The 25,272-nt window shown below is 32.4% G+C and overlaps 1 protein-coding gene across 1 annotated transcript in view; it reads left to right on the top strand.

Annotated features, from left to right (window-relative positions):
- The window catches only part of LOC105364980 (nuclear factor of activated T-cells 5), a 47,959-nt gene extending 31,332 nt beyond the window's left edge, over nucleotides 1–16,627 (top strand). The window contains exons 8-20 of the mRNA XM_011503025.1: nucleotides 257–337; nucleotides 986–1,138; nucleotides 3,290–3,560; nucleotides 4,482–4,928; nucleotides 7,039–7,179; nucleotides 8,623–8,813; nucleotides 9,287–9,514; nucleotides 10,500–10,730; nucleotides 10,809–11,138; nucleotides 12,802–12,984; nucleotides 13,459–13,561; nucleotides 14,174–14,308; nucleotides 16,404–16,627. Coding sequence (XP_011501327.1) covers nucleotides 257–337; nucleotides 986–1,138; nucleotides 3,290–3,560; nucleotides 4,482–4,928; nucleotides 7,039–7,179; nucleotides 8,623–8,813; nucleotides 9,287–9,514; nucleotides 10,500–10,730; nucleotides 10,809–11,138; nucleotides 12,802–12,984; nucleotides 13,459–13,561; nucleotides 14,174–14,308; nucleotides 16,404–16,516 — 2,607 coding nt within the window. The 3' untranslated portion in view covers nucleotides 16,517–16,627. The remainder of the gene's footprint in view (nucleotides 1–256; nucleotides 338–985; nucleotides 1,139–3,289; nucleotides 3,561–4,481; nucleotides 4,929–7,038; nucleotides 7,180–8,622; nucleotides 8,814–9,286; nucleotides 9,515–10,499; nucleotides 10,731–10,808; nucleotides 11,139–12,801; nucleotides 12,985–13,458; nucleotides 13,562–14,173; nucleotides 14,309–16,403) is intronic.
- Nucleotides 16,628–25,272: the final 8,645 nt, after the last annotated feature.

Raw genomic sequence — 25,272 nt, 5'->3', positions numbered from 1 at the left:
CATATAGATAAGCGAGTACTTTTTTTACGTAAATAAAAAACATTATTGAAATAATATTGCAAAATTACTACCAAACCGCATTAAAGCGATTGCAGGAGGAACGGAAGAACCTCGGTCTTACACTGGCAAGAAATGCAGCTAACCTCGTAATAAAATAACTAAAAGTTAAAAAACAGGCAAAATGAGTGAATAATAGCTCTCGGATTCTTTCTCGTTGAATCGGTTACAGTGTGAGTTTTCTCTGTAATGTTCCCAGGCTAAGGTGCAACAGCTCTACAAGTTGGACCAATTACTTCAAGAGGAATCTGGAACGCTTCACAGTCTTCAGCAGAACAAGGTTTGTCACTTACATACTTGGCATTGCCATACACTTTTACGTTTGGCGAACTCGTGTAATTACATTTGGATGCTTATTACTCCTATAAGTCTTGCATAATTGTATTTTCACGTTCGGCATGTTTCTCGTAGCCAAAGATATTTCAATGGACGATACTTAGATCTTTTTCAATGAAAAAAAAAAAACACCACAAGTAAACAATATTTTTGTTATGGATTTTTCGAACATTATCACGTTCAATTAAATAGAGCAATATCTGTTTGGTAAAGTCGCTGAAATCAAATTAAACATACCATCACGTAATTTATAAATCACTGCACGTTCATTAGAGAAAACTTTCTTTACAATTTAGTGTGCCGCTAGGCTCGCGCATTCTTACTTATCACAACCAAAACAGAGACCGTAGATGTTGATATAGACGGGACGACAACCAGTGCAGCAGTGACAAACGAGAGGAACGCCCTTTTAATAATCTCGAGCGACGATTGTATACGGGAAATTAAATCCTCCCATCCCACCCCACCCACCCCCACCCTGCCCTACGCCTATTAGGCACGATTGTATTATCTCGAACAAACCGGCATAACGAGTCGACGCGACGGAGCTGTTTCTCTAAGGTGCCAGAACCGAATGCGTATTTTGCCGCAGGAATTGCTGGAGAAGGCGCTGGGCGGTCTCAGGCACAAGATGCAGGGCTGCAGCCGCAGTAATCCGGCGGAGGCCGAGCGCTACAGAGAGCAGCAGCTTCTTCTCGAGCGGGAGCTCAGTCGGGTGCGCCTCCTTCTCGCGCACAACTCCAAGGTAGGCTCGAGCCCCGGTGACCGAAGCGGACACCCCGATGCCGATCTCGCGCTCTTTACGAGCTAATTCGGCCCCTCGGAAGGGTCGACCTACACCCTTCCCATCCCATCGCTCCATCAATAAATCCTTCGCCATTCGCCCTCCGACCACGAAAGGCAAAATGGCCTTTTTTCAGTGGACGCGTGCCGTGTGCCCCCTGGATGCTTAAGTACTTTTGTCGCGCGTTGGGGAACGCGAAGAAGCGTGATTTTAATTTTGGGGGGAGGGGGAGGATGGCGAAGCGGGATATACGGGGTTCCTTTTTTCTTCTAGTTGTAATGTTGAAATGCGATATCTCGAGATTCCCATTCCAAGGCAATCAAGTAATACGAATCGAATATTCAAATTAGCTGTCAAGAACACGTGCGTATCCTATGACATTTGAACGCGGCTGAAAATTTGTCTTTTGAGCCTGCGTACGCGGCTTTCGCAAGGAAAGTCCCGTTAACGATAATTTTCGTTGCTTCGTTCTTAAATGTCAATTCTATGATTAAGATGGATTTAAATATTACGGTCGTGCCAACATCGTAGTCTTAATGATGAAACATAAAAATAAAAATAAAAAAAGATCGGTAGAAAGAAGCGCGATTTATAATACAGGCTTCATTATTTTACAGGTCAAGCCCGTTTTTTTCCAGGTAAAATGTCGATTCTGACGAAATGTAGTTATGCCTCGTTTATACAGTTTTTTGTTGTCTTATCGCCTTTATTAATTTTTCACATGTTATCTTTTGATCTTTAATAATGCATGGAGTTGGAAATGGTTGATTTACACGCAAATTCATATTCATCGTAATAAAGGAAAAAAAATTTTTTCATTTCTTCATTTTTTTTTTTTTTTTTTTTTTTTTTTTTTTTTTTTTTTTTTTTTTTTTTTTAATCCGTATAAATCAAATGATACGAACATCTCGTGGATTTTATCGAACTTACTTTTAAGTCCTCGAATAACTCAATGTAAAAAAAAAAAATGTACGAAATGTTTATTGCGTATTGAGAAATAATGTAAGTCGATAAAAGTATGATTTTCAATTTTCTCAACTCTACGATTATTTTCATATTAAACGTTCATCTTTATAAAATATAAAGTTATTATCATTTTTGCAAATATACTTTCATATCAATCGAATAACTTACGATCATCAGACATATTTTTAATTCAATCATCCTCTATTCCTTTTTTGCATTTTTCTATATGAAATTTAATTAACAGTTTAATTTATTAATCTTAATTAATGGCGCACGATAGCTTAGCCTGGATATTTCATTATTATGAGTGGTCGCAAACCGAAATTTATGATTAATAATTTAGTAAAATAATTGATGCGTTGGACGAAATTCTATAAGCGACAATTCGAGATATCGTCAATAATAATTGATAGTACTTTCTTACTATCTCTCTCTTACTAGTCATTTCTTTATGTAATAGCAGTATTTATTCACCGGTATTTCGTTAATTTTTAGACTAAATACGACGTATAGATAATTTAATCAATCGACTCAAATGATGTAACATTGAATAACACAGTCGGAATCAAATTATCGTAGAGTTGTTGATGGCTTGGCATTCAGCACTGTAGAGTCTTAAAAAAACTTTCGTAAAATCGGCTCTGCAGAATTTTAAATAAAACTTTCGAAGATTATTGAGAACCGGGGAAATTTTCAATAAAACTTTAAAATATATTGAATATTCTTATTATTCTTATCGGAGGAAATGCTTAATGTGTGCCAAGGTGTCGTCGAGTAGGTTAAAATCGGAAAGAAAATTCCCTACTTTATTACCTAGAAAAGTTAAAACTGATCGGCTATCGCGGTCGTATTAAAATTTGTATTCATATTGTAACATAATGGGCGGTACTGTTGATAAATATTAATTTTTTTTTTTTTTTTTTCCTCGAGCAAATAAGTCCTCGGCTTGGCTTCATAAGGATGAAAATCCAGTCCCGACCAAAGAAGGACACGCAAAAGCGATTTCGCGAATCGCCAATTCGTCCTACCTTTGTCCAAGCAGAATTCGATAATTTCGGTTGGCGACCCTTGCGACATCGGTACCCAATTCCTAATCCAACCCCCCCCCCCCCAATGCGTCTAACCATACGGGCATCAACGTTGCAGAAGCTCGAGGAGACGGTGGCGGAGAACGCGCGCCTCGAGCAGGACCTCGTGGTGCTGCGCCAGAAGCTCCAGGCCTCGCGCAGGTACGCGGGTAACGTGCAGATCCGCGACTCCAGCGGCACCACGGCCGCTCTCGAGAAGGAGCTGCGCCGTGTGCAGCAGCTCGTCGGCGACCTCCAGCGGCAGCGTCAGGAGCTCAGCATACAAGTCAGGCAGCTAACCGAGAAATCCCACAGCCTTGTGCAGCAGATCAGACCGCAAAGCAGCTCGAGTGAGTTTAACGAGGAGCCGAGGGTCATTTAAGGCCCAATACTCATCCCCTTTAGGATGGCACTCGCGAATGATGTTGCGCTTCCTTGGGCCACTGATACTTCGCTTACCTTACTCAGCCTTAAAATAATCTCTAGACAAACGTAACGGATGCTGTTGATACAAACGGAAAATACATTATTGACTAGAAAATGGACTCGAGTCTTATCTCGACCAACACTTTTCATGCCAAAGTGCCATCCTACAAAATTTCATCATCTTTTTTCAACGTTTTCGTTAAAATTATATCTGAATATTATTAGTCATGCTCGTTTGCTTAAATGATATTAAATTTTGTCGTTATTTCTTAAATCGCGATTAATAATGACAGACTTCCGTCGGCTTAATGTAAACATTTCAGAGCCGTTAGCAAGAATTCTCTTCGAGTATTTAAAAAATTGTGTTCGGTACTTGTTACAGTCAGTTAAAACTTTCCCCGTGATTATTAAAACTCTAATACGTAACTGTTTAAAAAGACCTTCTTCTTCTTCTTCTTCTTCTTCTTCTTCTTTTTCTCTTCAAATCAGCGTGCTATAGAGTTTTCGTTTTTTTTTTGTTTTCTTTCTTTTTTTTTTTTTTTGTTTTTTTTGGACTTGTCGGGGGCTAAAGTAGTAAAAGAAAAAAGGAAACAAAAGAAGAAAGGTAGTAGCGAGTCAGCATTAAAAATTGCACATTCTCCTTTGGAGTCTTGACCTCCTGACGTCTCGCATCAAGGTTGTCAAAATTCGAGAGCCATAAAATGTGAATATTTCTCGGAAAATCAGTACTATGCAGGCACTGGCTTCTCCTCCGCCCGGCCCCGGCCAGCCCCCCCCCCCTCTCCCTCTCCTCACGACCCATAAATCACAAAATGCTAGACTTGGCTCATTGCCCGTTGTTCCAGCGCCGCAAGTTCACCAGCCGAAGAAACGCGCACCGAGCTCCTGGCTGGAGACTGACCTCGACTCCGGCCTCACCCAAGAACACGGCCTCGAGCTCTCCTCCAGCCCGGCTCTGTCCGCCTCCCCGCATGCCAAGCTCAACGGAAGTCCATACCAACAGCATCAGCATCAGCAACATAATCTGGGCTCACCCCAGTACGCGAAGGATTTATCGAGCCAATCGCGCTCCCCGGCCTCCACGTCATCCTCATCCTCATCCCAGTACTGCAGACAGTCCCAGGTCCAGGCCGCCTCGCCCCAGAACTGCACCATGTCCGGCCTCTCGCCCCAGATGAGGGAGCAGATTCAACAGCACCAGCTGAAGCAGCAGTTACTCAAGGACCAGATGCAGCAGACCAACCCCGTGCCCCTCTACGTAAACACTATCGTTCAAGATCCGAGGAGACACGGTAAGACTCGTCGACGATCTCTCCTACGCTCTCAACCCCTCGACACTCATCCTCTGTGCATCGACATCCATGTCGTCGATATCGCACATCACTCTCTCGCTTTTCAAAGCCATCTCGACTTTAACAATGTCCAATGAAATTCCTCGAGCCGGACTCTCGACACCTTTAACCGTCAGCTATAAAAATATGCGTCTCGGTAGATTGTCAGGCTGGTGGTGAATAAGATAAGGTTGCCGGCATTTCCTTATTGGCATGTAAATTTCATAAAAACGTACTGGAATTTCATTGGAAATGTGTTTCATTATACACTGTGTCTTTATTCTATTTATTTATGTATTTCATTTAGTTTTGTTATGAGGTTTCAATAAGCTTACAACATTTAGGACTCGAAACAAATTTATCATTTCAAACGCAAAATTGAATCAAGCAAAAAGCTTAAATATATATATATATATATATATATATATATATATATATATATATATATATATATATATATATATATACAAAAATCTACATATACAGGAATAATGTGTAAGAATATATGCCGTTCAAAGTTCTAAAATATCAAATGCATGAATAATGCAAAATCACCGTGTCGTTGTAGAAATATGCTCGCGCTATTCCCAACTCTTCATTGTAATTTTACCGAAATTTTAATTTATATTTCCAATAGGTAATTAATTTTCAAATAATTGCCGCTCGTTATCGATAAGAATTCATAAACGTACATCGATGCTGTGCGATAAACGTAAAGTATTTCTAAAATAATGTGCTCTCAAATCTCTCAAATTCTAGAAAATAAGAATTACTTTGACGTTGTTATCTATCATCTAATAAAAGTCTTTCACAATATTTCTTACACATTTTTTATATTTCTGCCGCTAATATACTCGGATAGGAAAGTTTAGAAGATTCTAATTAATTCTTAATGATAAATTTTTTTGATAAGAGTCCGAAAAAGAAATATCATCGAATATGTAATTCGAGTATTGTCGTTGTCCGTGGAATTTTTATTTTTAAATGTTAAGTAATCGTCTTGGAGGTGAAAGAGCGAAATTCATTGTTTTAACAAGATATCAATATACGAATTGACAATTTGAAATACTTTAGCGCAGACTATTCTCCTCACGTCCATTACGATTCATCGCATTTAAAAAAATTAAATTGTCAACTCTCCAATAACTTGATACTCTCGAATAACATATTTCCATGTGATTATTTCCACTTTTCTAACATCATGCAAACCATTTATTCGAAAATTCTAAGCCAATAATCAAGTAATGTAAAATTAATGTAAATGAAAACGGAAAAGATAAAGAAAATTTTAATAATTTATAATTTAATGATTATTATCATTGAAAAGTTCATGAAATCGAAGAAATTCATACATTTTCGTTCATCCAATGATTTTCAAAACTACACTCACGCCTCGGCAGTTTGAGTATTTTAAATGAACAAGGATTAAACATATTAGCAGCAACATCATTATATCACTCATGATAATGCTTGATGGTAACGGATCGTAAAATAATGTTAATAAACATATGACAAGTAATTTTAATAGTCGCGTATAATGTTCAATCATAATTCAATAATCACATCATCAACGCCCATTTTTACATAAATCCGAGCATCAATCATTAAACATAATTAATTAATTCAATTGTATTAAAGACCTACTTAATTATTTGGAAAATAGACTTTGGTGACTTTCACGCAGTAGGCACTACAGTGTAGTTACGTTGCAAAAAGAGGACCGCGTTAGGTAAGAATTCAGTTCTACCGAGCAAGAAAAGACAATAATTAGACAGTGTGCTGGTCTTTTCCTCTTTGTTATACGTGACGTTGCTAAGGACTACTACCTAAGCGATCATTACCCATTGTCTAATTATTAACTTTATGTACAGTAAAATTTACAATTTATTATCCGAATAGTTGCAACGGTAATTGAGTTAATTTAGGTAGAGGAATATTGTTTGCGCATGGTTTCGTAGAATATTTCCTTCTATTTTTGTAAAAGACTTTGTTAATTAATCTATGATGTGACTTTGTGATATTGCCATTGCTTCGGATATTGTGTTTACGAAATTTTATCGGTCCCTTACAGAAAGTGCTAAGCACTACGACCAAATGACTAACGGCGGTCCCATTCTTCCCCCGGAGTACATCCCACCACCTCCTCCACCGCCAAACGAAGAGCTGATAATAATGAACGGCGTCTACGGGCACGATGATGGTAAATTTTCTGGTAAGTTGGCACACAAAATTCACACCTGCTATTATAATTAAAAATTCACGACGACGATGATGATCATCGCGAATAATAGTGATAATGATAATGCTAATAATAATAACGACAACAACAACGACAACGACGACAACAACAACAACAACAACAACAACAACAACAACAACAACAACAATAATAATAATAAGCAATTATAGTAAATTAAGCAAGTGGCTTGGATTTGTTCGTCGCATTTGTTCGCGTTTGAAACAAGAGCGTAGCCAGAGAAAATAATAATTCTCAGCTGTACGTTGCTTAATCGGCGCTTTGTCTCATCGTCCTCTCACACCCCTCCCCATCACCCTTCACATACACCACCCCACCCAATTCCCATCCCCATCCCAATCCCCGCCCTCGAGCTTCTCGTGGTCACTAGCGATCAGGCGCGATTTATGCGTTGGCGAGCGAGCGATTTGCATTGCGCGCTCGCTATACTGCCTGGCAAGTAGCGTACGGGTGCGAGGGAGATAGCGACCGAGGCGGAACGAACGGCAGAGACGCGGATGGCGATAGACTTTCCCGCAGAGGCTCATCCACGTAGACGGGACTGCAGTGACTTCGGTCCCTTCGGGTAATCCGAGGACCCCGGCTGCGGCCCCGCTGGACATATCGAGTCGTCGATGCAAGGATCTCCCCCGGGGCCTGTCGACGCGACAACCTCTTTCTCGTCCTCGTTATGGCCGCCCGCTCCTCCCTCCCTCCACTCCGCGGCATCGCGCTGACTTTGACAGCGACACGCGTCAGCCGCAGCTCTCCCGGCGCTACTTTCTCGCTACTTTCTCGCTACTTTCACGCCGGCTGTTTTCACCAACGCGGCCAGGGATGAAACTCGGCATGTTCCATTTCGCCGGCCGTTGGCACCTTACCAGCTACCCCACCCCCGCTTAATCTCATTGTCGATTTCGGCTCTCTTCGCCGAGCTCTCCGCCACATTCTTCGCCGTCCCCGTCGGCTTCCCCTCCGTTACGCGTCCTTATTCGCAGTTATGCACCCGAGTGCCGCTTCTGACGCTGTAACTACTCACTCTCCTCCGAGTGCAAGGCGCCACCCCTACCACGTGCTCCTTCTCATTCTAATATAATGTACGCACATTGCCCTCCACTGCTTAATATAGAAATGCGCGATTGCGGAAGTATCGTAATAATGTTCGTCTCGGAGGAATTTTCATTGCATTGTTCTCTGAATTGTCGAAATTGATTGTGCTCGAATTTTGCGCTCAGAGGTTAAAATAGTCGTGCGAGGAAATAAATGACACGGCGCGTTAATGAGAGTGACGAGGCGATTAACGAAGCAGAGATTCTTTTTTTTTTTTTTTTTTTTTTTTTAAGAGATCCGTGACTCACCTCGCTACACTGGCGACAATCTCCAATAATAATACGAATTGTTTTATTTTGACATTCCTAGGCTTGATGCACAGCCGCGAGAAACAAGAGATCAAAACTGTTCGCATAGTGAAACGCGAATCCGAGCGACGTCAAAGAGATCGAGGCGACAGAACCGGAAATATCGGTATCCCTCTGACGAATGGACTTCAAGCTCCTGGCGGGGCTAAAAGACTCGGAGAGGACGAGTTCAATGGATCACAACAATTCGAAGTAAGAATTATAGCTCCGTCAAGTTCCCCTTGGCTTTCATCCTCATTGAAATAATCCCAATAATTCGGATCATTTAAGTGGCATAATTAACTTTCAATACTTTAGACTCAACATTCATACTCGTTTGTGTTAAAATATTTATTAAATTTACTTGACTTCCTCCTACGCTTTTCATACGACTTTAACGTTTTCAGTCATTAGGCGTGAAAAGAAAAGAAAAAAGTGTTGGGCCGAGAAACAAGGTTGCTTAATGAACTCGGAAACCAAAAATTCACATTACGTGCCCCCTCATCAGCGCAAAACTATTTTAATATTTAGCGAAAAGAAGAAAAAAACGTAGCTCAAGTAATACTTAGGCCACTTTTCACTCAAAGTCGATCAAATTGGGTGGAATTTTTAAACTAGCAATCACCAGTTACATTAAAACGAAAAGTTACCTTAACGATCGTATCACCCCTCCCCCTCTACCACAGCATCAGCTGGACCGGGTGGTCGAGGAGACACCGATGATCCACGCGCAGAGCAGCGTCCAGTTGTCCGAGCTCAGCGATGTGCAATTCCAGCGCAGTATGTCTCTTCCCCGGGGCTTCGGGGGCCAAAAGCCTCATCCGGGTGTACACCAGGGACCCGTTGCCCCGCCCCCTCGGAGCGACAGCATGACCGCCCTGAGGAACATGATGGCCAGGAGGCAGCGTGTCCGGGTAAATACTACGATAATAAGTCCCTCTTAGTATTTTGCATCGATAGTTTATTTAGCTAGATTTAAGCTAATATCTTAGCCGCCGCTTAGGAATGATTACATTTTATACAAATTCGTCCTTACGTCATCTCATAGCATACATTTATATATATTTAAGTACATTTAAGTTGCATCCAGACGAATGCGTGCGCGTATATGTTTGGATAGATGGATGAATGGATGGAGAGGATGGAAGAAAGATGTTTTAATGGAACGTTATTAATATTGTTATTAATGTCATTGTTTTAACATTTTCAAAAAAAATTTTTTTCCACTTTTATCGTTTTCTATTTTAATTACTTACTACTAAACCCAGTATGGTTGTTTTTTTTTTTTTTTTTTTTTTTTTTTTTTTATTTATTTAATATTTTTTTATTATTATTAGTATTAGTATTATTAAGGAAGTATGACGATTTTCGCGCTGGCAATTTAATGAAACGGGATAATATTTTCTGTGAAGAGATTTGCTGACCCGCTTCCTTCATTAACATTATTAGTAACTCATACTAAATACATACGAAGCTAATATCCTTACCAATAATTAAGCGACGTGAGTGTAAATGTACCTTTTTTCAATAAATTTGTAAAGTTGTTACAAAGCCGTGAATTGCGAGAATTACTCGTCGACAGAATTGCCCATCGATCGTCACACTTTCTCGAAAGAAGTTGGAACAGTCTGTAAATACATGCATCCATGTATTTTGTACAAAGCTCGATAAATCCATGTAACGATAAATCAACAATCAATAACATTCCAATAGAATTCCCAATTAGCATAAATGAAGCCCTCAGTAAAGCAACTCAGCCAGACTCATTTGTATATTCGTTTTTTTGTCGCCACCTCTCATCCCTCCCCGTGCCTCGAATCATCAACAACGACAAACAACACCACCATACTAATCCACCTACGTTCATGAAACGCACGACAATCAAAACGATCCGAGTAGTTTGAGAATCAGGACGCGGGAAGCTCGGACAGTACGTTATCGCCCTACATGACCGACAGTCCGAGCTACTCCTCATCCCAGGGTCAGACGACAAGCGTCTCGTCCCCCAGCAACTACTACTGCTACTCCACCAGTCCACCCTATAGCCCCAGCCAAAACTACCCCGCGTATCAGCGTCCTTACCCCATCTACGGCATGCAACAGCAGCAGCAGCAGCAGCAACAGCAACAACAGCAACAACAACAGCAACAGCAACAGCAACAGCAACAGCAACAACAGCAGCAGCAACAACAAGAACAACAACAGCAGCAACAACAACAGCAACAGCAGCAGCAGCAATCCCATCAGCAGCAACAACAGCAGCACTACTACGGGGACTCGAGCTCATCCGTAAACCCAATGAGCCCGAAGCTACTCTCGCCCAGCCAAAGCGTCCAGAGTATCACGGCCGAGCTCTCGCCACAGTTGTCGCCCGTCTTCAAGAGCGAGGCCGCCAAGCAGATCATCAAGGAGATGACGGAGAAGAAGCCCGACGCCGGGAGGCCCAGAAAGCGCCAAGTGCCCAGGGAAAAGAGAAGGCACTACACTGTCTCGAGTAGCAAGCCGCTATTCGATTTGGAAGACGCTTTCACGAAGATGGTAGACGCCTTTTATCTTCATCTGGGGATTCTTACGGTTTTGCAATTTTTATTTCTTCATACGCGGTCGATCTCTGCCTTGCCGACGACATACTTAGCAGATTTCACAAATTGTTGTTTAATTTTCCAGACCGTCTTTATACTTTCAAAGCCTCTTAATCGTCACTACGTCAAATCATTGAATTACGTTCGGCCAACTGTCATTTTTACGAAAAATTTTCATTCCATTTTGCTTGTTATTTCGTGTCACCGTGTATGAATGTGAATTAATTAAAGTGGCCCGTTTAATTAACAAATTCTGACATTTGAATCCTCTTGCGCGCGGAACAATTTGTGTTGTTCTTGTTTTTCTTTCTCTTTTTCTTCTTCTTCTTCTTCTTCTTCTTCTTCTTCTTCTTCTTCTTTTCTTTTCATTTTTTTTTTCTTCCTTTTTTTTGTCTTCTGCACTTCATAGGTGATATGTATTTGTAATTTTCAAGGCATTGAATTAAAATTTTGTAAAACTTTCCGACGAAATGTTTAATATAACAACAGAAAAACATCGTTTTAGCGTTCAGTGAGTTTTTTTTACTTTTGTCAACTTTGTTTCACTTCCTTACACGTACCCTGGAACTTTCTATTTATACCAAACCTATTATATTTTACTATATAAAAAAACAGCATTTTCATCGATATCATCTATCCTTTTTCTACTTCTTTATCTTTTATCTATTTAAATCTTTCTTTTTCATAAAGTCGATGCTTCATACCTAACACATGTATTTATCTGTCATGCTTCTTTTACTCTTCACAGCTACACCCGTCTTTATTCTTAATTAACCTAAAGTCATGAATTATTTTTTAATTAACTTGTATCGATCTATTGTAATTTTAATTTATTCAAACGATCCTAATAATGAGTTCAAATAAATTATTGTTTCAACGTTCAATGTAACATCAATATTCTTAATGAATTAGTTTTAGAATAGCTTTGATAAATTATGCTTTAATGGTTTTTTTTTTTTCGATATCATCATATATTGAAATAAAATACTACATATAGACAAATATTTATTTAACATTTAACACTGTCGATGTATCTATTTTCAAAAGTTTAATACAAAAATCGCTTTGCATATACAGCTGGAGCATTAAATTTTTTTTAGACTCTGCTTATTTAATTAACATTAATGCTAGCATATTAAATAATATTTGATAAATGTTAAAAGAATGTATAGTAATGTAGTTAAGTGTTAACAAATTTATCCTTAGCCAAATTAAAAAGTGTACATACATATGCATTTACTATAAGGCAAATTATACGCAAAAACTGCAATTTAAAATGTAATATATCATAAAGATTTCATAGTCATCAAGTAACACCACCACAACTTATAAAGGCATTACAATTTTTTTAGATAACAAATGTTTCTAATATTTGTTATGATATTTATTTCTCGGGGGAAAAAAAAAGTTACTACCTACAACTGCAGTTTCAATGTGTATCAACGATATACCTTTATATACCAATAGCTAAGCTTTTAGAAATTAACAGTTCATTATATTTATAATAGTATGTCGAGGGTGTTGCCTAAAATGATTATTAAGCAATTCAATTAACCGTATTCTCAAAGACTTTGGTCAAATTATTTATAAATATTTTTACTATTAAAACAAATTTTTAGGGTATGGGTAGAGCAAGAGACGATTTAGACATGGAAAGAGCTTTGCGGCCACGAATTAATGCTCCCGACGTCGTCAGATCGACCTTGAGTCACAAGGAGTTGAAATATAATGAAAGCACGATCGATCAACTTTTGGGAACCCCAAATAAGATCATCATCCCTGAACGTTATGTGCCAGAAAAGGTAACAACTTGCTCGCGTCGTTAATATAATTAAATATTTTTTTTTTATTGTTTTACCCACTTTTTTTCTTTCTTTTTATGTACTTTTTCTATCTTTTATCCTTCTATATTTAAATAGATTTTATATATTATCGATACGTCTTATATATAAACAAATGCCCTTACTATTAAATAAGAATGCTTGCATTAAAAATAGTATGTAAATCAATAATATCAGCTATTTGATCATGTAGTAATTAGTTAGCATGTCAATCGAACATACTGCAAGGATAAAATTACATACCGAAATCTTAAAAATAGTCATATTTTTATATTAAATTTCTATCTTCGTATAATGCTTGATATGGCTTAAATTTTTATTTATATTTATATTTAAAAAAAAAACAAACAAACAAAGCACGTATAAGCATGCACGCGTATCTTACATGCGCGCGTTCGATAAGTTCGTAATTGATTATTTAAACCTTATATTTAGACTCCTGAATTGACGGCTGAAGAACAAGAGCATCGATTAAAGAAAGCAGAGTCAATAAGAAAAATGTTATCCGAAACTACCGTTACTGCGTCTGATGGCACAGGTTTGTATTATACGTATTTTCATTTCATTTCTATATTTAAAAAATATGAAAAAATTATGATATATATATATATATATATATATAAAATTCCTTAATATAATGAATTATGTATTTATATTTTAAGATGTAAAGTGTGTAAAGATAGCTAATTAATGTAGGCACTTGAGCTGTTTAATGAATGAAGCAAAATAAAATAGCACTTTAATTAACATTTATAAATAAAAATTATAAATTATATTAACCGTTAAATAGGGGTTACATGAAAAACAATCTGATAAGCTTTGATTACTCACGTAATCCCGAATTCATATAAGTATGAAATACAATTTATCGTCAAATATAATTCGTATAATTAAGTTAATTATTTATTGAAATGGAAATGTATTAATTATCGTATGTTTTAACATTTGAAATATTATTATAAATTCATTCATGAGTAGTATGAAGTTTAACGAATATTTTTATTGCTTTATAAATTTATTGCGATTATAAATAATGATTACGCGAAGAGGAAAAAATTTGCCAAAGTTCATATTAAATATATAAATTTGTATTTTAAAAAATCATCCCATTATGTATTAATAATTATAATAAACATGATTGGAATTTTAGAAGATGATTCGAATACTGAAAAATCAAATTCTCTGAAGAAAAAAGTAGCTGAAGAAAAACGTCAAAGGGATCATATTCTCCAACTCAATCAAATATTGGCTAAACAAGTAATGGAAAAAAGCAAAATGGTGGCTGGTATGAATTTCTAATCGTAATTTAATTATACGTAATTTTGTTGATTTTTTGAAATTTCACTCGTTATGCATGATACTTCAGTGTTTTAAAATATTAATATTTGTTAGTCTTACAGGTGTGACGAGCATGTTTTTGTTTCTTTTTTTTTTTTTTTATTTACTTAAATTGTCAAAGTTTTATTTATACAATTTAGTTGTTCTTTTTTTCTTCGTTTTTTTCGTTATATCTTTTTTCTATTTTTTTTTTTTTTTAATTTTTATTTTGTGGATCCAACTCATTATATTTGATTGTCCTTAAGCTCATTATTACGTCTCATAGTATCATTTCGAGTGTTTGCTCAAAAATACTTTAGATTTGCTTTGGCAAACATTCATTTCATAGTCAATGTCATTGTAAGCCATGCTTTATTTATATTAAATGTATTGTTGAAATTACACATGAACTGCATAATATCTTACTTATAATCTTGATTATAATGAACGAATAGAGCTGTCATAGATTACGTAGTAATTAATCAATGTTATTCAGTGCAATCATAATACTGCTATGCTTAGCTTAATAATTTCGAGCAATGGAGTGAAGGTGTAAAATTATTTATGTATCAGCGTTCAATGTTGCAATGAGACAAAATGATCATAGCTAATTCGTAACACTGACTGATGTAAAATAGTATAGATTGCATACTATTCTTACAGAACGCTCTATACGTCTGTTCTAATTTATTGATAAGCCAAAGGCATACAGCTTCCCTTGACATGACGATGATGATGAACTGATAATATCTTGCCAACTAGTAGAGTGTTGTTTGGAACGTTTGTGCTGTGTATAGGTAACCAGGCACACTGACTGACATGCTTCCTCCATCTCCCCATGTAGGAAATACACATCACATTACTGTTTGTCAGGTTTGTTTATTTTTTTCCTTTAGTCACATATTATGCGTTTAAATATATTTCGTTAATTTTACGTTTGCTTGTTTCAAATTAATAATTTTGTTACTGCTGTTGGTAAAAAAATTTGTCAATGATAATAATATACTATTAATGTTTATATTGTGTTAAATTAAAGTTAATGATTGTAAATTATCATATGAATATGAGGAAAATAAGAACTTTGTTGGAATTCATTTTTCTATAGATTTTATGAAAAAATCAAGAAATAAGAAGATTTTTTGTATGTTTTTTATCATCGCAATAAGCACTTTTGATATTGTTATAATCATTATGTAAAAAGCAACTTTTTTTTTTCACGCTTTTGCTATTATTTACATGATTTATTTTACAAGTAATAATCATTTGATAGTAATGATTTCTTTACATATAGGACATATAAAAAAATTAAACATAATAACGTGAAAGTATTTATCGTTTTTAAAAATGTATTTTTGTATAAACAAAATTATTTATATTTAATGTATATATATTATATTATGTATATATACATACGTATATAAATAATCGTATCGATCGCAAAGTGATTAAATCACTGACTCGGTTTTTTTTTTTTTGATTAGTATTTTCTAGCCTTAGAATTTCTTCCAATACGATTATAATAAATTTTAATCTGGCTGTTTTACAAGTATTTGCTATTTATTACATGAAGTAAAAGAAATTATTTACCAACGTCTTTGTAAATTTGGTCGACCCGATGTTCGTTATTATAAAATATTTTCATTTGTTTTATTCTTTTATGTAAGATTTAATTTATTTATCATATAATTATGTCATAAGATCATCTTAATTTATTTCATATATTTGATTAAATATGAAGAGTTTGATAGCTTAGCCATTTGAAAATATTTATAAAATTCATTTATTGTTTATTTGAAATCAATAAAGCCTGCATTTTTCTCAACTAAAAGCCACGTCTTAACGCAAAAAAAAAAAAAGTAGAATAAAAAGAACAATAGAACATTCAGCGCGACACATTGAGTAAGAGTTGGAAATTCCTATTTATCGTCTTCCAACCAACAATCGTCTAATTTATTTTTCGTATTTATTCGTCTTATTTAGTTCTAGGAAATGCACGCTTTATCGAAAAAAAAAAAAAAAAAAAAAAAAAATTGTAATACTAATGTATGGCAATTATCCTCTAGTGAGTGCTCTCGCGTGTCTTCCTCACGACATGGATTCCAGCATCGATGACGATGATCTATCGCCGGTAACTCCGCTGCCTCTATACCAACAGCGGGAGAATTTTTATTCCTAAAGGCAGATATCGAAATGCAGGTGAAGAGGGTCGGAAGGAAGCCGCTTTTCTAACAGATAATGAAAGTGACACATCCATAGCTACGTACCTCTGGCTTTCCAATGTACAAAGTAAGGGGAGGGATTACCAGTGCTTGTGCGAACATTATTCAGAAATTTACGCGTTATCACTTTGATTGCGTTAGCTGCTAATAGACATTAATAGAAGATCGCGAGTGAAGGAGTTGTGCAATAAACAAAGAATTATTAGAGACATAATAGAGCGCTTTTAAAGAGGATACGATTGATTGAAATCAATGGTAGGCGATGTGAAGTTCGATTAGTATATAAAAAGCGATTCGATAGTTTAGAATCTTAAAGATAAAGGTAGTAGGTAATTAGGTACCTTATACTCGATAAACGTAATATATGGAAGCAAAGTTTCATTTTTATTCGTATATAAACATAAAATATATATATACCTATAACAAATTTCGTTGTCATATCATAAATTTCCTACGAATTTTTAGAAAATTACAATTTAAATACTTATAAAGATTAGCAAGACGATGCTGTATCATTACTATATTATAATATTGGCCTATCTATAAGCTTTTGGTATAATGATATACGAAACCTCATTATCATTATTATATTCCATCAAAATTACTGCTAATACTAATTCATTCGTAATATAACGATTTAAAAAAAAAAAAAAAAAAAAAAAAAAAAAAAAAAAATCAAACGTATAAAAAAGGCAAAAATGTATTCATCTTCAGGATTATATTAAATCGTTGAAAGTAATTTTGTGAAATTTAGTTTTATTAATTTTTTTCTTTTTATAATTATTATATTTTGTTCGTTTTTTTCTTATTTTTTGTTTTATTTAATTATCAAAAATTTCTTAAATTTTTGTTTCATTCAAGTCCATTTAGTGTACACAGACAAAATTTTTAAATGCGTTGAGATTTTATATAATGCGTAAGTTTATCAATTTGTTTGAAATTTTCCAAAAATATAAATTACAAAATACGTGTAATTTCAGATAGGATATGTATAATGTTTATATTAAGTAAATGCAAAAACTGTTTAATACCCAAATGTTATTAATAAATTTTCATTAATTTATATGTCATTACTATTACAAATTTTTCGATATCGAATAAAATAAACCAATACTTTACTAATTATTATTGTATTACATTTCATTGTAGAGATTATATTAGTAAAGCATAGAATAAAAATTAAATGTAATATGAATGGTTAATGTTAATTCATTTTTGTGAGATTAAAAGAAACTTTTTAACGTAACATTATTAATTTTTGTTTTATCGATGTGCTTTCATAATATTAAATAATTTTAATATAGTACTTTTTATTATTGCAAAAAAAAAAAATTCAATTTACATAAGCTTAGTTACAATAAAGTATATGAAATAATTTACAAATATGTCTTTCATTTTTTAATAGAAAATATCATAATATTCGTAAAAAAATTACGTGAAATGGCATTAAAACAGGAATTTTTAAAATTAATAGTAATAAATGATGTTTTACATGAAACAAAATCTAGAAATATGGAAATGGATTTTTTCTTTATTTACATTAGAGATATATTAATAGGATAAATGAATATAATAATTAACAAAAGACGTATGAGCAAATAAGTAATGGTAACTCTTATTGATAGTTATATTAACTATCAATGTTGTCGTTAATTAGTTACTAATGAATTAGCACCTCATTAATAATTAAAAGTTTCGAAAATTTTTCTATGTATTGAGATCGTTATCTGCTTATATTGTAAATTATAATATTAAACATATATACATATACAGTCACATGTGAAACATAATATCAGGATTAAATATAATTTTTCTATGTAGAGTAGCTAATGCATTTTTAATCTTGCATTTCTATAAATTTTTTCGACCAAAATGATTATGAGATTTTTAAGTATTTATATTAACAATTGCTTCGTAATTATTTTTTTTATATTGAACAGTAATTTTTAATTAAATTTTAAAATTTATTTTAAAATAAATTACTTTCCAGCTTAAATAATATTCGTAATCGTAATAGTATTTTTAGTTGAGTTCATAATTTTGAATGACCAAAAGACTTACTTTGATTGAAAATAAAACGCAAATTTTATACATTTTGCAAGATTAAATATTTTCTTATACTTTGTTGAATAATATAAGCATTATCGATCGTATAAATGCGGTTCTAATGTAAATTATAAGAACGTTAGAAGAAGAAAAATTCAGTGAAACTGCAAAATTCTTTCTAGTAAAATTGATGGAATTAGAAATAAACTTGATAAATTCTGCATTAATTAATCATTGATGAAATGATTAGTGCCAAATATTACAAAAAGTAAGCGAGGAAATTACAATATTTTAAGTAAAAGGATACACAATCGCGTCAATTATGAGTTGTAGTTAAAATTTTTTCTCATTACTAATTCTAAAATTGTGATTCTGCGAATCTGAAATATTTTTTTTTTTTTTTTTTATTTGCATTCTTTAGGTATATTTGTAAAAATGGCGAATGAAACTGCTCTTAATATCATTATTAAATGTTCTTATGCTTATTTCTTTATTTTCTGTTCACCCATTGGTCATGAAATGCCAATGACTTCGGTACAGCTTTAAAGAAAGGGAAAGCTCGTAGTTATGATAGCGATTGTACAAATCATATAATAAATACAGTAGTTCGTAACTGTTTAATAATTATACGAATTAATAGGAAGGAAGAAAGAGGGGGAAGAGGTATGAGAAAGAAGAAGATTAAAATAGGATTAGGAAGAGTAAATTAATAGTGTAAGAAGAAGTGAATTGCTGAACGAATAAATGTGAAATTTGCAATTCACGAAATGATGGAAGCGTAAAGTTTTTCGGCTCAAAATATATTATATTTATTTATATTCATCATAGATTACTTATTTCTTAAGTTTTGATATTTATGTTTCAATTTTACTATTATAAGTAAAATGGCACTGACATCATTTTTTATTATTATTATTATTTTTATTTTTTATTATTATGAAATATATCGAGGTTATTTTTAAATAAAATTTCTTTCTAAATATAATTTAAATTATTGTAAAAACGTATAAAAATTACAAAACATTGGGACTGGTTAAATTTTATTATTATTATGTGTACTTTTATAAAATGTGTGTTTCAATACTTGATGAAGCGAAGATAAAATATTGTCGAGCCGAATCATCGTTTGCATAAATATTCTTAATATAATTCTATAATAGAATAGGTTTTAAATTGAATGGGTCATTGAACTTTTAGTCCATCGATAACTGCTAATAATAGTACGTATATTGTATGTATCCAAAACAACGAACGGGCTATCTTCAAAGAAATAGAATTTCCGTTCGTCATTTTTGTCAACTACGACGTTCATAAACGTATAGAAAGTATATTGTACTTCGTGTAAATACATATTACATAATACGGATAAAAATCCGTATGAAGGTTCGATTCTGGAGTATTCCGAGTCATCATTATCACTTTTTGAAATCTAGATCGTGCACACTTATAGTAGACAATAAAGATTTATTAGAAGGTCTCAGTCACACAATTAAAATAATGAGGCATAGGACATGAAATTTTATAAAAATTTCTAATGAAAAAGAAGAGAAAAAAATTTGAACATGTTGAATAATTGACAGTTTGTTGATGAAATATCTTCCACGTTCTCTGTTATTAAGTTGTAAATAATTCGTTCGTGAATATATCATGGGAATTTTAATCATTTTACCATGTAATATTATAATCAATATAAGAAACGCACTACTTTCTAAGTCTTACATAAAGCACTTAAACTTTTATTTATATCAAATTTTCATTCGTTTTTAAATGAAAAATGATGAGTGTTCAAGGGAGCGTTTTTTATTTACACAATAATAATAGTCTGTTATCTTAATTTATAATTCATATGAATATAATAATAGATTTTTACAATATAATTTTCAAGCATTTGAATATTTTTTTAAATTAGAAGAGAAAAGTACTATCTACGTCAATATGGTTAACTTTCATTCAATAATGCCTATAACATTTAACCAAATGAAACGAAAAAAATAAATAAATAAACGCGAAGCATTATGTGTTCTTCCTTATACGAAATCTCACGACAAAGTAAGTACGTATAATCTTGTAACCAAAACCTTTATATAGCAGTAATTACACGTACAGTCAATAAGTAAAAATGATGAAATCCGAAAGCAGAATACAGATTTAATTTTTTATATGCGCCTGTATTTTGCACAATTTCCGTTCGCTAAAGTCCCGAACGTTTTTATGCGAAGCAATTTGTTTTTATTAAATTTTTTAAATGTAAGCTATCGTCTAAATGCGTTATTATTATATATAATTATACGATGGATAGAAAAAGTGAAAAATCTGTAAAAATATATTTAAAACGATCAGGAGATTACACGATACCGATGTAAAGCGTCGCTTACTCGCGGACGTCAACACTATAAAGGAGTTCAATTATCATATTGTTTTCATAATATTACATGCCGAGTGTTTGCTTCGTTGCATTAAAAATTTACTGCTTAAGTATTATTTTGCCAGCCATAGTTTTTTTTTTTTTTTTTTTTTTTTTTTTTTTTTTTTATAGTAATAATATAAAGCCCACGTAAAGATATTCAATTGAACTAATTTAATCTGTCCATTACGTATTTTCTATTCGATTATATGCTATATATCGATATTACAAATTACACTTCTTATGTATATTGTTGATTAAATAGTTTTACAGATTTATATAAATATGATAATAGGTTAATATAGTAAGCGTCACTTGTAATATTTTTAAATGTTCATTTTACTGAAAGTCCTAAATGACTATAAGAAACTAACATAACAAATTTTCCTTAGAATAACACTAAAGAAATACGTAGCTACAATTTTTAAAAGTACGACGATATACATATTTTTAGCTACGATATATATATATATATATATATATATATATATATATATTTATATTTATATTTTTAGCTAAACAGAGATATACTGAATGCCATCAAAATTATTTTACATTGTAATATTTTTTATTAAACTGAGAATTTTTAAGCAAAAATTTTTAAACGATAAATATTGTTATTCTCCATGAAATTATAAGATAAGATATTATTCATCGTAAACGTCAGAATAATCGTTGATTGATATTGGAAAATGTAATAATTATATATCATTTTTAATATAGCATTAAATTTCCTAAATATATTTCAAAAACATCCTCTCGATACATAATAATCTTGATTTTAAAAATAACTATTAAATCAATAGCAATGGGAATCGAAATTTTAAATATTAGCGAATTGACATGTTCTTGGGAAGATTAATATATTCAAGAGAAGAAAAGAAATTTTCGCTTTAAATCTCAGTTTTCGAAAAAATGTAATTATTAATATTAATTCTAATGCTGGATGTAGATTAAGCTTGGCAACTTTAATTTTTCGTAATAATGCAATTCCTTTTCTTTTCAACGACTCACCATACGTCTACACCAAATCTTTTGTAATTTATAATAACGAATTGCTCACATTTTTATTACAAGCAAACACATGCCAACAAGAACACTCTGTGTACAAATTTGTTGATTATTATATAGTTGTATATTATACACAATCATTAATGCAAAGATACCTTAGCAATATCATAAAATTAACTTAGACTAGTTAGGTAGATAAACAATATGTAATAAGTACATACAAATCTATACACCTGTACATACATATATGTGTGCGCGTGTATATATATATATATATATATATATATATATATATATATATATATATATAAATATATATAATAAACTGCATTAGACAAGTTTTGTTCAAATTTCATGAAAACGTAAGAGGAGAAAATTTGTCATTAGCGAAGAACCAGTTACTTAAAGTATTCCAAAATAAACTATTTCGAAGTTCCTTCTACAATGAATAAAGTAACAATTTAATTATAGAATTATAAATTATATTAAATTTTTATTCTTATTATGAAATTAATACAAAAGCAGAAAGAAGATTATCAAAGAGCGGTGTATACGAAAAAATATTAAATATATATTTCATGGCTCTCTTTTTGATAACTGCCTCTTCGGTACAAAATCTTTATTGATTTTATCCTTTACCGTTATTCTCATAAAAAATAATAATTTAAAATAAATTATGATTATGATAATATGAAAGCAATCCTGAATTATATTGTCTTATCGGAGAGGAATGAAAAAGCGCTTTGTCAACGCCAACTGTACAAGGGCAACCGTTGTAAACATAAACATACATATTTAATTTCATGTTAATAACGTTTCATGAAAAATAAAACGCAAACTGGTTTTTATATTGTATCGACGTTTTTCAATTAATCCTTTCTTAAATTATAAGTATATTCGGCATAAAAGAAATTGAGTAGAGATGCATATAGACATTCTATTTTAATCAAGTACAATTTTTTTTTTTTTTTACTCCGAGCATTCGTAACTCTATTTACAAAATTCTGTTCGTGAATATATCAATAAAAATTGTTATCTTAATCCATAACTTTATTATTCTTTGTTATTATGTTGTTACTTTGAAACTTTTGTATTATATACTGAATTATTTTAACACATTATAAACTTTACATGTATTTAATTTCTTTAATATATTATGTGCTTATATTTTCTATATTATTATTTTTCTTTATCAGTCTCGGAATAGAAAAATTAATCAATTAATAATTCATTAAATTAATTTTTATTCTGAATTATATGTAGATAAATATTTTTCAATGCTCAATTTTTTTTAAAAATTTTCTTTTCAAAATAACGTTGAAATTCAATTTTAGTTTTTCAAAACGAAATTTATTTATTTCTAAATAAATATTGATTCATAAAGAATTTGTGAAGAATTAAATTTCTAATGGAATAACGAAAACTTTTGTTTTTATGTTATGTTAAATCTGTTATGTATATACATAAAGTTAATGTAAAATTTTTATATAACACAAAAGACATAATATATAAATCTGCAATTTTTAAATTTTTTCATATATCTGTCTCGCTGAAATCATATAATTTATTCTAGAAATTCTTACATAAAATAGAAGAAAGTTAGAGCAAAAAAGCAGATAGATTTATTTTGCCAGATATCCTTCACATAATGGCTATGAATAATTTCTTTAAGCCATCCTTCTTTTATACCGCAAAAGCAAATTCATTTCCTGACAATCATTGATTATTTAAATTATACGTAATTATTAAATTAAATTAAAAATTATGCATGATTATTAGAAAAAAATATATAATACTTGATTGCAGATTATTCTTTGACAGTTAATTTTCAAAATTTTCAAAATAATACAAATACAAATAAATTTGTAGAATATTACGTTTAAATATTAAAATTAAATGTTTTTCTACTTAAAGATTAACAAATTTGAATTGTCACATAATTACGCGCTACGGAGAAGCTTCAGAATTCAGAATTAATACAATGTGTAAAGTATAAAATAATAATAATTGTAATGAAAACTCGTATCATTTAAAATCGTAAATACGCGTTGAAAAGGAATTTATATAAATTCTCTAATATCATTATCGACATTTAATCAAGCGTATTAATTTTACGACATTATTTAATATCTTAAAAAAAAAATAATTATTATTTTACCGAAAAGGTGAAAAACAGGCTCTTATGCAATACGAAATCCTTGAAAACAAGTGAGTAGCGAGCAAGAATTCTATTTAAAAAACGGGTTTGAAAAAACTTCTAAAAACTTATTAGAACAAAATTTTAATATGAAAAAAAACAACAACAACAACAACAACGATAAAGAAAAAAAGGATGTTAAAAGACGTTACGTAATATTAATTGAAGATATAATACACAAAAGGAATGAAAGGTGTCACTTATGTTTTCTCGGTGGAAGGGAAATGATACGAATCTGGAGAATATAACAATGATGCGCACGGGTTAAAAGGATTATAGCAGCCCACGCAAGCGAGCCGAAGGTCCTTGTCCTTGCCATAATGTCTTCGGCCCTCGGTCATTTGCCTGAAACGCATTCGTTGTGATTTCACGCGCAGCTTCAATGGCGTTACAATGTAGATCCAAATGAATCATTTGATATGTGCGATTTCACGTCCCGATTAGTTACGGGACTCGGTCGAGTAAAAATTCGTGATTTGCGTTGAAGTTGCGCAAAGAGAGGGAAACCTTCTAAGTTTGAAACTTCACGCTTGCAGAATTCAAAAGAAATGTCTAGTTAAAAAATAATTGCTTATTATAAATTTTACAATTTAATATCAATTACAAGTATATAACTCTATTTTTACTATTACGCGATACGTTCATCCAAATAAATTTCTTTCTATCAGATAAATATACAAAATAAATATCTTTATAATGCGATGCTCGAGTTGTTCAATAAGACTTGATCATAATCCTCTTATACGAGGTTTAAGGTATTGTTGGCCTATAATAACACGAGCGATAGTACTGCCCAAACTGATTTGTTATTGTTTCGTTTATGTTTACTTTCACGATATGATTCATTCGAATATTTAAAAAACTTGAATAAATATCAAAGTTTAAGCAGTATAAAAAATATATTTAACACGTGTAGAATATAGAAAAAATATCATTATGAAAATTTATATTTGCGTAGCATGTGATTCTTCAACATCCTCGAATTGATAGAGAAAGGATGTCGACAAATAGACTATAATAATTTTATTTTTTAAATGTATATATATCGTATATTT

Source organism: Ceratosolen solmsi, unplaced genomic scaffold (genome assembly GCF_000503995.2).
Source record: "Ceratosolen solmsi marchali unplaced genomic scaffold, CerSol_1.0 scaffold61, whole genome shotgun sequence".
In the NCBI taxonomy this organism is placed as follows: Eukaryota; Metazoa; Arthropoda; class Insecta; order Hymenoptera; family Agaonidae; genus Ceratosolen; species Ceratosolen solmsi.
This window is presented reverse-complemented; position numbering and strand designations above follow the sequence as displayed.